This window comes from Galeopterus variegatus, unplaced genomic scaffold (assembly GCF_000696425.1).
Source record: "Galeopterus variegatus unplaced genomic scaffold, G_variegatus-3.0.2 Scaffold2991, whole genome shotgun sequence".
NCBI lineage: Eukaryota > Metazoa > Chordata > Mammalia > Dermoptera > Cynocephalidae > Galeopterus > Galeopterus variegatus.
Window position 1 is genome coordinate 88,411 of NW_007729102.1, and position 13,302 is coordinate 101,712.

At 45.7% G+C, this 13,302-nt stretch overlaps 1 protein-coding gene across 2 annotated transcripts in view; it reads right to left on the minus strand.

The window, feature by feature from the left end:
- The window catches only part of PLP1 (proteolipid protein 1), a 16,794-nt gene extending 13,049 nt beyond the window's left edge, over positions 1-3,745 (minus strand). For both annotated transcript variants that reach the window (XM_008583655.1, XM_008583654.1), the window contains exon 1: positions 3,572-3,745. In XM_008583655.1, the coding sequence (XP_008581877.1) occupies positions 3,572-3,575 (4 nt within the window). In that variant the 5' untranslated portion in view covers positions 3,576-3,745. The remainder of the gene's footprint in view (positions 1-3,571) is intronic.
- Between the last annotated feature and the right edge of the window lie 9,557 nt (positions 3,746-13,302).

Consider the following 13,302-nt stretch of genomic DNA (forward strand, 5'->3'; position numbering starts at 1 on the left):
AAAAAAAAAAAAAAAAAAAGTAATCTTAGCCTACTCTTTGGAAAAAAGGAATCTTAGCCTACTCTTTGGACAGGTATTGTTATTACCATGGCAACAGCATCTGGACCACCTTCTTTGGACACACACACACACACACACACACACTCATGCCAGTTTATACCCAAATACTGGGAGGCTGAGGTGCAAGCTTCACTGTTCAAACCTATCCCCGGCACATTGTCTCCACCCTGCTCAGTTATGGGAAGATAAAAGAGAAGTACCCAGCACCAGAGACAACAGTAGCCACACCTTGTTCCTTAGGGGTCAGTCTCCCACCAATTCCTCCTCTCTCCTTGGTTGCAGTTTAGAGCTGATCTGGAGAACCTTACTCTTTTCCTTGGGTTATTACCGATTCTTTTCCAGAGCCCTGACTGGCAAAGAGCTCAGAGGCCAGTGCAGAGCTGAAAGATTGCCCTTAGGACCATTTTGTAATAGCCAAGGAGGGATTAATCGATCAGTACTTGCTGAGTTTCTGATATAAGTCTGGCAATGGATAGTGCCTGAGAGTGGGAACGGAAGGGAAAGCTGCTCTGTTCACCTACCATGGCTGATGTGACCCTTCCTGATTATGCCACTGTCCTGACTTGACGTTTTCTAGACCCAAAGTTCTTTGGGAGGGAGGGCATTTCTACCATTGCTTCCTTTCAAAACAAAGAGCTGTTTTATACCCGAGAGATAGTTCTCAAGCCTTCAAGTTAATACACAAAAAAGCTTTGAGGGAAGAAGATGCCACTGGCTGGGGTTCTACCTTACTGGGTTTGGAGACTATATTTCCCCTCCCACCCACCTCCCAGGGTTGCAGTTGTTGCTACCCAGATATCTGAGAGAGCAGTTCTAGTTGTCAGGCTGTTGAGAAAACCTCTTGCTTTCCTAGCTCAGAGCCAGGGTGAAAGCCCTCCACAGAATTGCAGCCCTTGAAACTGCCTGGCTCTCCAAGAGCTCCTCTGATGCTGCAAGGCCAAAGTGAGAAGTGGGGTAGGAAAGGCTGCCCTTGACCATTTTAGTCAGCATCTCTAGGACAAGTGAGTGAATGTGCTGGTTTGGATCTGGTTTCTCTTTAGCTCCTGGTACTCGTGTGGCATTCTTGCCATTTGATAGTATTCAATTAGTCTTCAGGCATTTTGTAAAACTGGACCCATGCTCTGCCTCCACACTTTTTGTATGTGCTACACTGACTTACTCTGAACCAGACAAAACTACACTGCTCGGCAAACAGCCACTTTTGGAGGGAGGCATCACAGTAACACAGGTTACCAAGGTAACAGCCACTGTTCCCAGATGACATCAGGCTTGCAGAAGTCAATGTTTTGCTGTTCAGTAATGGCATTGTCTTACTCAGCAGAGAATAACCAGCTACTGCTCTTTGGCTCTTTTCTGATTTCACTGTTATCCTAAAGACTCATTTGAAACAACCTCCTTCCAAGTCAGTATAAACTTTAATGCATTATCATTTCCCCCATAAACGTTTTGTGTGGACACTATTGAATTCAATGTTCCTCTTCACTTCCAATCCTAAGGGATTCCATATGGTTTAGATAGTGAGCTCCCTGTTTCTGGAGGTAATTAAGCAGAAGCTGTACAAACGTTTAATTGGTTGTTGTAGAAATAGCTCCTGCATTGAGGGTTGGCTCAGACAACTTCTAAAGTTCCTTCCAATCCCAGATTCCATGATATAATGTGTCTAATGCAATTGTTAAACAGCAACACACTCCACATCAGAAGTAGTAGCAGTTCAGTACCGTGTTAGAGATGGTCTATATTTCACAAAAATATTTTAGATACTCTGTTATTGAATAACTGAAAACTCAGTGGCTACTTCATCATGTGTACTTGGCCCAAGCATTGCTCACCCCAGGAGCTGGGACCCAATACATGTCCTCGAAGTTGCCCTTATCTGTGGCAATCTTCCTCTGGAAAAAATAATTCAGCATCCATATCAGAGAACTGTCCCTGTGGGCACCTTATTTGTTCCTGCCTTTTTCTCAGGGCTTTCATCCCCTAAGGAAGTAATTTTCAACATCTTTCTTTACTCCCTCTCTGTTTGTAATGTACAACCTACCCAATCAGCTGCCCTGACTCTAAATAGGGTGCCTGATGTTACCTAGGGCAGGAATTGAGTTCCTCCAACATTCATCTCTCACCTGGACACATTTAATTGGTCAACTGATTCTTACCAAAGCACACAAAGAAAATCCAACCACGTTTGAAAGTGTAAGAGTCAGCCTGTACACACATTATTGTATAATTTACAATTGTTATAGAGCTTTCCCACTTTCAAAGGACTTCCATGTCATTATTATTTGAGTCTCACAACCCCCAAAATTGACAAAAGCTTATTGTTACCCCCATTTCCCAGATGATGAAGTAGTGATTCAGTGATCTGCCCAAGGTCACGCAGTTTGTAAGTGGCAAATCTGGGATTTGAACCTGGTTGTTCTGACTTCTGGTCCAGTGCTCTGCCCTCTTAACTATCCTACCTGAATACATGCTTCAAAGAGCTTTCTCAGTGTTTCAGGAGGAAAGAACCTAAAGACTGACACTAGCTCAGTATAATTGAAAACCCACCTCCATGGATGTTGTTGGAGTCTACTGAGTACTACATTTAATGGTGAATACATGGAGCAATTGAGTCTCATTTCATTTACAATGTGTTCAAGCTGCTACTCTTATTTTGCCAAATGCTGGCAATGTCTACATGTCTCTGTGGCATCCTGTATTAACAAAGACGCTTGAATTGTGCACGCCTTGCTCTGAGTAGACACTACCAGATATCACAACCTCATAGCTTCTCTCTTTGTTCATGAAACCTAGAAAAGCCCTCAGTACTCGACCAACTCAGCAAAAGCCCGAAGGTCCCACCAGTCTTCTTGTCACAGCAGGGACTAAGAATAAGGCTAAGTGTGTGATATTTGCTAGAAATGGTCACGCATATGTATATACACACACGCACATACATACACACCCCTACCCATATCTGTTCCCAATGGCAAAGCCGTTGAGGACTTCACATTTATTTCCTGAACCTGAGAATGGCCTCCTCAGCCATGGCCAGGCCTGAGTCCAGCATGCTTGATTCCCCAACTTCCTACTGATGCCAAATGGGATCAAAATTTTATATCAAGCAAGCAGCTATTTTGTTCATCTGCGAGCTAGCCAACACTCAGTTGCCCCCAGCAGAACCAAGGGTACCAGCTGACCCAGCCATTATCAGTGCCTTGGAATCCGGGGAAAAGGAAAGTAGAGGGAAGTGAGGGGGTACGAAGACACATGAACACATCCATCCTGCTGGGCACTCTCTCCAAGGGTCTGTGGGACTCTCCACATGTTGCTGGAATTCTTTGGCATAAAGCATCATGCTCATTACAGCAGAGAAGGAGTTAATCTAATTGAGTGCTAAGGCATTGAAAAAGAAAACAAGTGCCCAAACACAACTTATTTAAACCCCTGGAAACCCCAAACCCAAAGGTTGGAAATTCTCTTGTGAATTCCTGTGCCTGCTTGAATCTTCAATTCTAAAGTTTCTGAAACTCACCCATGTCTTTGGGACTCTGACTCCAATTGTAGCCGGCTGACTAGTCTGCTCTGCGGCTGACTTTGTTCAGCTGGAAGGATCCTGGTCTCTCCAGACTCCTTCTTCGGTCCTTTACTTTTTCTCTCTGAGTATCTTTGTCCTCTTCTCCTGCAATGAAAAGGGCTTTCTGATTGACAGCCAATCCCCTTAAAGGGACAGGCCCGCTTTCCTCCTCCTCTCCTCCTCCCCTTCTCCTCCCTTTGTCCCCACCTCCTCGGGGATACTCCGTTCTGTAAGGGCTCCATCTTCTCTTTCTGCCTTTCACTGCCAATTGTTTCCTTTTTTCTCTTTTTTTCTCTAAGTCTTGCCTGGAATTTCACTTTGCTGCAGAGACATCTGGAAACGTGGATTGAAGGTGGAAATAAAATGAAGTGGTCCTGGAAGCCTACAACTGATGCTTGGGTCTATTTGGTATGGGATGTGGAAGCACAAGTGTGAGAAGCCATGGAAGTGATAGCCGTGACAGGGGTCAGGGTCAAAAACCTAGATGTTATCTCCCAGAGTCCTTCCAAATCTGCCCCAACCCCACCTCTCAATTTTAGATGCCCTGGGCCCTGTCCTCCCTCTTTCCCCTTGCAAAATAAACACTCCTCCCCCCACCCAGCTCCAGGAACACAATAGAGAAGGAAAAAATTTGTCTTTTAAAATAATTTCCTTCAAATCCTTCTTGGTTTCAATGGAATGAGGACAAATGCAAGCTGTTGATTCCACAAACAGATTGTGAGCAAGCTGGGGGAGGCTAGAATTGTAATAATCTTATAGATAGGATAACAGAGACCCAGAGGGGGCGAGACCTGTGCAAGTTCACTGAATAGGCTAAAGAAAAGGCCAGAGCTGAGGATGTGGGTGATTTCCACTCGACTTTGAGACAAGTCAAGAACACGATCTTGGAATCAGGTGGTCAATATTCCATCCTGTAAATGTTGTATTTTCCTTCATCTGAGAGCTGAAGCCAGGCTGGTGAGAGGCAGGGAGTGGGTTGGGATGGAGCAGCAGGTGGCAGTGAGGATGGAGAGAAGGAGTAACGAAACATAGTACTTGTCTCAGAGAAAGACACATTAAGAAAAGACAACGAAGCAGCAAAAACAGAGAAATAATATATGAAACCTGCCTTACCAGTAATCGTTATTTCTAAAGATTGTGAAGGCATTTGAGTGCCCAGTGTTAGGTGGAATTAGCCTGGAAAGGTTTTCTAGAACAGGTGAATCTTAAGCAGTGTCTATCTAGGCTCCTTGTCAGTGTTCTTTGTCCCTTTAGAAACCTCAGAGACACAGCTGTTTTGATCCAGAGGCCAGTGTCCTCCCATGGATGGCCTATAAGGAAGCTGGCTGGCATATAACAAGAGGGGGCACCTGTTTGAAGACTTCAGAGAAGGAAGGTATGGTCTCCCAGAACTTTTCCTGTGGCTTTGCCTTGGGGTAAGAGAGGAGAACAGAGAGATATGAAACAAAGCCTAGAATATTCTTGCAGGGAGAGAGAAGCAAGATTGTATCTTACAGCTTCTCTTTGGGCTGTGACCTTGGACATGTTTTTGGTTTGGGCTCTGCTGTTAGGAAGTGGGTGAATCTTCTGTAGATATCCCCAGGGACCATCCAGGCACCCGAGTCTTGCAAGATTTGAGGCTTGCTCAGAGTCTAGAACTCTAGATCCTTTGCTCTTATACCAGCCCCAAGGAGAAAGGATCCCTGTAAATGCTGCCCCTTGCAGAACAGGATAGTAGTAGCCTTCCACAGCAGACCATCTAAGGCCATATGGCTTACGGTAGAGGGTTTTAGGGTCCCTAACCTCCCCATCCCTGCTCTCCACCATAGACTCTGCCTGCTGTGTAAGCTCAGTTATAGGATTGTGCCAGCAATGAACTTCTGGATGGTCATTATCAGAATGGCCCTGGAGGAGGGGAAAGACCAAGAGCAAGAAGTTGTCAAACATGTGCCCTCGGCTCATCAGATGGCAGAAAGAGCTAAGCGCAGACTTTGGGGGCTTTAAGGGACGAGAGAAATGATATCTCACAGCTTGAATAGATGAGACAGCTCTGCACACAAGGGAAATTGCTCAGACTAAGCCCTCTCACAAATTTTCATCTGAATTCTCAGCAGCTGCTCTGGGGATGGCTAGGCTACCCAGAAGAAAATATGTCTTCCCAATAATCTCACAGATACCAATTTATCAACCACATTCCCCTAATACACATTTCTCTTCTTTCCTCCATCCCTATTGTTTTCTATTTATTTTACCTTATCCCCAAGTCTCAATCTCTCTGTGTCTCTGTTACTCCATCTCTGTCAATGGTTTCTCTCTATGTGCCTGACCCTCTGTGTATCTGTCTCTCTCTGTTTCTTTCTTTTTTGCTTTCCACGCTCCTTGATGGAGCAGATCTTCCTGTCTCTGCCTTGTTCTTATGCCCAGGGCTGAGAAAGAAGCTCTTCCAGGTGACTGTTTCATGTTCACTGTGCCCAGGGCCCTAAGGTTCCCAACTCCCTAGGATCTAGTGTGTTCCCATCATTCTGTACATCCCGACACTCTGCCTCAGCACCCTCTCAGCAGCACTTCTTTACTGAGCCCTCCCCACAGCCCTCACAGGGTTTCTTTCCAGGTCCTCAAGAAGCTTCTTTTTATCTCGCCACCTCAACCTATTTCTGTGATTCTGCTTCCATTGGTTCCATTGGGTGCCCTTGGCAAAATGTTCTCCAGAGTCCAGCTGGGCTCCCGGCAGTGCCCAGGGATTCCTCAAGAGGGCACTGCCAGCCTTCTTGGTGGTGGCTGCTGCCTGCATTGGGTGCCTGTGGGAACAATGCAGGATTGTATGAAACTAGTAAACAGTTTGCTTCATGCAATTCTGATGGTTCCTCAGAGAATCTGGGCCCCCTTAATCATATCGTGGTTTGGTTGTGCAGCTTTCTTGCAAACAACTCCAGAACACTTTTATATTACCTCCACTCTGCTCTGTGATCCCATACTACAGATTCTTGAAGGCCACAGAGCAAGTGGGTTCTCTTTGCTCCATTCTGTAGACTGAACTCTGAAACTCAGGAAAATCCAGTGAATTTCTCCCAGGAAACCAGATAAGGGTTCAAATGCCCAATCCAGTGGCCCACTTCTTTATGTCCATGTAGGAGATCATAAAGAGGAACAGAGAAGGCACAGTACCAGTGAGAGCCTGGAGTCACCTGCTAGTATTTGGGCTTCTAGAGCTGAGGTTTTGCTTCTCCTCCCCAAGATAACATCCTCTCAGACCAAATTTGGGAACGCAAGTGGCTGCTTCTTACAGCTTTTCTAGTACTGCCATAGAAAGCTGGCTGGCTGGTTAGAACTTTCCACATCCAATTTCATGCCAATTGGTTTGGCCATGTCTTTCTGGCCAAGAGAACTGAGGGCTAAGGGCCAAAGATGTCACATACTTTTAGCTGGCATGGGGTGGGGAGGGGCGGAGTTGAGGGTGCTTCTCTACCTCTCCAGAAGATTCATGGAGCAGTGCGAGAATAGACAGGGGAAAGTGGTAAATTCGACATATATTCATGAGGGGGAGATGCCCATAGCTTGGAGATAGGCTGTAAGCCAAAATAATCAAATGAATAAACTCAGGTAAAGAGTGCCTGAGGAGCACCAAATAGCTACTAGCAATGTGGAGAAACCAGTTGTCCACATACCCACCTCCACCACCATGAAAACTTGGCCAGCTTTGGTAGAGTAGCCCCTGCAGAGAGGCTGCATGTTTGATATGATCTCTGAGCACAGCAGAAATAGAACTACTATCTTTGGCTGTCAAATACTGACATAACTCTGGGGGACTCATGTTATTTGTTCCGTTTGACTGATGGGGTACAGAGGCAGCTTTCCCAGTGCCACCTAGCCGGCAAGGGAGAGAGCCACCTCTGGAAAATGCCTCTCTCCAGACTCTTATTGCCTGAAGTTGCTTGGAAGATTGGTATGCTCCAAAAGGAAAGTCTGAATAGAGTCTCCGCCCTGAACAAGAACAGATGGTGGCAGTTGCCGGGGGATGCTTCAGGCTGCTGTGGCCTGAGTTTCCACCCCTCTATCCTTCTCAGGCTACGTAGGAGGCCCATGTTCGACATCCAGAACAGAAACAAGTTTTGTGTGGTTTGTAGAATCAGTGGGATTCCATATCAGTCAGTGAAAGTCAGTGAAGAGTAGATGATACTAAGCATTTTTTGTTATATTTGTTAGGTGTGATAACATGGTGATTATGTTTTACAAAGGGTCTTTATCCATGCATAGAGAAATATTCATAGGTAAAATGTCATGATACCTGTGATTTTCCCTCTCCAGAAAATTTTAGTAACAAGGTTAGGTGAAATAACATTGGCCAAATGTTGATAATTATTGAAGCTGGGCGATGGGTATGTGGAGATTTATTATACTATTTTCTCTACTTTGAATATGGTTGGACATAAGGTCAGAAAAGAGGATCCGTTGAAGTTAAAATTCAGACTTACCCAGAAAGAAGAAAAAAATTTCCAAGAGAAATCTCCGATATTTCTAGGAGGATGCATATGGCCTGGTAAGAGTGGCTGCTTCTGGGAAAAGGGAGAGAGACTTTTCACTCTATGCCCTTTAGTATGGTTGGAATTTGCAATTATATGCATTTCGCACTTGTTTTATTGAAAATCTCATTCGAAAAGGCCTTCAGGCCAGGTGAGGGACAGCAGTTGGCAGGACCCTCGTGTTTACTCTGCTGATCTCAGGTAGATTGTGAGAGTGAAGCCTTCACTGAGGCAGGCTGCCAGCCTCCACACACCACCCATGCTGCTCACACCCTTCTTCTGCTGATGTCTCTGAAACACTGAGCTATTCTGAAACATAGCTGCCCCTAGCCTGAGGAGAGGACTCTCAGGAAACCCTCCTGAGGCAAAGCTGAGTGGGGAAGAGGAGTTGCTGCTCTTTCCCTGTTCCCTGTGGAAGGAGAAGACACGAGCCCTTGAAACTGGAAAGGTCTTCAGCCCAAGAGGCAGCCTTCCAGGGGAGCAAGGCCCCTCCTCACCCCTCTACCGGCCCCACAAACACTGACAGATTTATCCAACCCTGAAAGGACTGGCTCTGGAAGCTCCCCAGTCCTCCTCCTATCAAAGCCACTGCCCAGGGCAGCCTTTTTAGAAATGTGATTTCACCCCCTCCAACAAACTAACAATAATAATAATAATAATAATAATAAAGTTAGCTGTCCCTTTTAGAGAAACCAGGCCAAGCTCCTTGGCTGGTTGAAAGGTGTCACTCTGGGCTGTGGGTGACACCTCAATCCAAGGCTGGGCTCCTGTGGAGAAGATTGTCTAACCTTGAGGATGAGGTACCTTCTTTGGAAACTGTGCCAGCAGCCAGATTAGAGAAGAAGGGGAGCCTCCACTCTCCCTGGTGCGAGCTGCACACTCCAGGTAAGCACAGACTGTGTTGCCAGAGCTTAGAGTAAATACCCCACACAGAGAGACCTGCCCTGCTTTCCCCCTCCTCCCCCCTCCTCTACCCTGGCCAAGTTCAGGAGGAGGCCCGAGCAGCTGCTTTCCCTGACAGCATGGGCACAAGTGACAGCCTATTTCCTGGCACAAGGAGGGGAGAGTAGGATGGGGCAAGCTCTGGGCCGTGGGGAGCCCCCATGTTCCAACTATTTTTGTCCGAGGAACTTGGCTGCTGTGTGACTTTTTGTGTGAAAGCCAGGAGGTCATGAAGGGTACTCGGCCCTGGGGCTGAGGCCGTTTGCAGGCTCTGCTGAGCTGCTGCCTACCCCCAGCCCTCACAGTGGGGAGGGGTTAATGCATCCTGCCCCTTCCTAGGCTGTAGGCACCCTGGCCCTTGGGGGAAATTGGTTTCTTTTTTTAAGCACAATTAGTCCAAAACCATAAAGTCTAAGAACTGATTCCCCCGGAGGACCCTCCAAAGAGGGTTTTACATGCTCCTTGGGTTATCCTTGAAAATCCTTCAAAATTTCTAAAGCACTGCAATTATTTCCACAGGCTGAATCCAGCAGTTCTTGGAAGGGTTTCAAAGGGTACATACAGTGGCAGCAGTTCCCTGTAGCCCCACCTCCCTCCCCACAGCAGAAACCTTCACAAAGAGAAGCAAACCCTCACTGTGATGTTCTCTCTACTCTGTCTCTACCACTGCTGCCCAGCCACAGAGGGTCCATTCAGTTCTTTGTCCAAGGATCTCCCTTCAAGGAGCTGGCCTTCGGGAGAGCCACTGAACCTAAGCTACAAGCCTCAAGAGCCAATGGGGCTCTCCATTCTGAGGCAGGAGCTGCTCAGTTGTCCTCAAATTTCCTCAAAAGGGGCAACATGGAGGTTGCTGGTGAATGCTGGGATGGGGCTGGCTTTCCCAGTTAAAGCTGGATTTGGAAAGAGTGGTTGCTCCTGGGTTTCCTTCACTGATAACTGAGAAAGAAGGAAGTTATTGGCATTGCAGCATTAAGGATTTATCTAGACATCAAGTGGGCCTTCCAGATAATCAGGGTTCTCTAACAGCAGTGGAATATAGTGATTAGGAATGTAGACCTTGAAGTCAGACGTACCTGGGCTTGAAAATCAGCTCTACCGAATACCAGCTCTGTGACTTTGGGCAATGATTTAACCTCTCTGAGTCTTCATTTTTTTCATCCCTAAAAAAGGTATAATAATAGTGGTAACCTCAAAGGGTTATTGAGAAGATTACACAAGATAATGAACGTAAAATTCTTAATATAGTGCCTACGCTAAGGTACAATAGCAATAATAATGATAATAACCAGGTGAGGTTACAGAGTATCTCTGGAAATGTTCGATAAACATTTAACAGAAGCTGAACTTTAGTGATCTCTAGAACCAATACCTTTCGGATCCAGGATTCCTAGTCTCCTCCAGAACCTGCCTATCATTAAAATGTAGGGAATGTGTTTGGAAGAGATGGTGAGACTCTTTGAGTCACCTAGAAGTTTCGTTACGTATTCATTGTCTTCCAACAATATCTCTAGCTCCCCTAGGTATGTCCATCACTAGGGTGACCAACTGTCCCAGTTTGCCAAGAAAAGAGGTTTCCCAAGATATGGGAATTTCAGTGCTAAAACTGGGTAAGTCCTGGGAAAACCAGGACAAGTTGGTCAGCCTACACCAGCACTTGAGCACTGCACTTGAAACAGTTGCCTCACGGCCGCTGAAAACACCAGGTGGGAAATTCCAAAAGTCCCCCATTCCTCCACTCTCAAATATGCCCAGGCAAGCAGGGTTGCCAGATAAAATATATGATGCCCAATTAAACTTAAATTTCAGATACATGAATAATTGTTTAGTGTAAGTATGTCCCAAATACTGGATGGGACACACTTATACTAACAAATTGTTCATCGTTTATCTGAAAGACAAATTTAACTGGGTGTCCTGTATTTTTATTTGTGAATCTGGCACCCCTACAGGCAAGGGCAGTTTGCCATGGCAAGCCAAGCTGGCTTCTGGGGAGGGAGCCAGGAGAGTTGCTGCGGAAACCCCAAACAAGAAATCCCAGTCTCTATGAACACACCTTCTCTGCATATCAATCCCCTGTTCCTTCTTCTTGTGGGCCTGCCCTGAGCTCCCCAGTCATGCAAAGAGCGTTTAGGGCAAGGCAAGATGAACTGGGCCCTGAGGCAGGCTGCACAACACATAGCGATTAGGATTTAGGAGTTTGGGCTTCACAGCCACCCAAATTGGGTTCATATTCCAATTCGGCCTAGGACATAGCACAGTAAGTAGCAATTGTTTTTCCTACTTAGAGCCTGACCTTTCTCCTGTTTATCTTTTCTTTTCCTTTCTGCACTTTGCCAGACATGGAGGAGAATACAGTGAAATGGGATGGTTTCTAGACATAGTCTTTGCCCCGAGGGAGCTTATAGCCTCAGCTGAAAGGCATATTAGAAACATGGAGATCCAGACATAAGTAATATTGAGCACCTACCCTGTGCTTGGCCTTGCCCTAAGTGCACATGTAAGGCAGATGGCAGCAAAGGCTCAGCCTGTCCTTTCCAATTCAAATAAAATTGGCTTGAGCGCCTATCACACCCCTTGTTGGGAAAGTCCAGTGTCTTCCCCAAGATTTCTGAGAATTGTGAGGGGGCTTGGAATCCCTTGTGGCTCTGAATTTGGGCTCCTAATGAACTTCCGATTTCACAGTTCACCTGCCATGGCTATTTTTTTTGGCCACATACATCACACTGGAAACACTGCTCTTCTCCCTGATTTCTATTTAATATTTAAAAAAAAAAACAAAGCAGCGCTCCCGCCGCGGGTTCGGATCCTATATAGGGATGACCGGTGCGCTCACAGCACCCACTAGCTGAGCGCGGTGCGGCCGGTCTCAAAATGGACAAAAAAAATAAATAAATAAAATTTTTAAAAAAACATGAAGAAGTTGTGCAAGTAACATAATTCATCCAGGTTTGGGCAGATGAAGAGGGCATATGCTACAACAACAAAAACAATTAAAAACTGATTACTAGACATTCTCATATTTAAAAGTCCTTGGCTACATTGCCTCTTGGAAATTCTCTCCATACTCCAGAGCCCTACTTTGGACCCATTCTTGCTCCTCCCTTCCCTCTCCCATTTCCTCTCTTTCTTCCCTGTCCACACCAAATTTATATTTATTTCTTATGAAGAGTAGTTTATCTACATATATGTTATCTTCCAATCCTTTCCATTGGAGCTTCTCAGTCTTTCAACTGGCTTATCAGGGTATTTTCCTTTAAAAAAGACTGTTTTCTCCTTAAAAAAAACCTTGATGTCAACTAATGAAATAATCATTTTATCACCCATTTCTCACTTACAAATGTAATCACTATTTATCCCACAACACATGAAGTGGGGTTATTATATCCATTCCACACATGAGTAAACTGAGGCTTCTGAAGCCCCCTGCCAGCATTGGAAGAGCTAGGTTTCCAACCCAGTTTTCTAAGTTCGGAGTCTAGAGTTCTTCCCACTACCCATGAGTGTTGCTGCAGAGAGAATGTATCAGAAAGTGCTAAATTATGTGTTATGGACAATTAGAGAACAAATGCACCAGGGATGGGGGTTGGAGAAATTACTGTCAAGTAGAGGGTTCCCTGACTGGGGAAAGGGCCTACCTGCTGCAGGCGACAAGCTTCTCCCTCAGGCCAGCTCCAGAGCCAGCAGAGCAGAACTCTCTGTGTACAGCAAAATCACAAACCCCCAGATTTATTAGGTCACTGGATTCTTGAGTTGTTTGGTCTAGGAACCACTTCAGACATGACCTAGCTATCACGCTTTTGTTTTTTAAACAAATTGTACTTCTAGGTCTTACAGCAGTCCAAAGAAGTGGATACTGTCACTATGTCCAATTTACAGATGAGCAAACTGAGTATCAGAGAACTCAAGCACCTTGAGCTCAAGATCATACAGCTAATAATTGGCAGAAGCCAGTATGTAGGCTCTCTGGTTCAATGCGCGGTCAATGCCCTTTAGCCAAAGACCACCAGGAATACACCCAGGGTTGATCAAGTTGGGTTTACTGCCCATTGCAGCAAAGGGAGACACCCCACTTTCCCCACTATGGGTGTTTTCCCTTAGGGCAATGAACAAAAAGCCCAAATGTTCAACCACAGGCGTGCTCCCGGTGGTCTTTGGCTGGAGGGCACTCACAGAAACAGGTTCACCGAGATTCAGTTGAAGCCTTTTCACTGCCTTGAATCTTCCACTTAGTAATAGTGACCACATCTG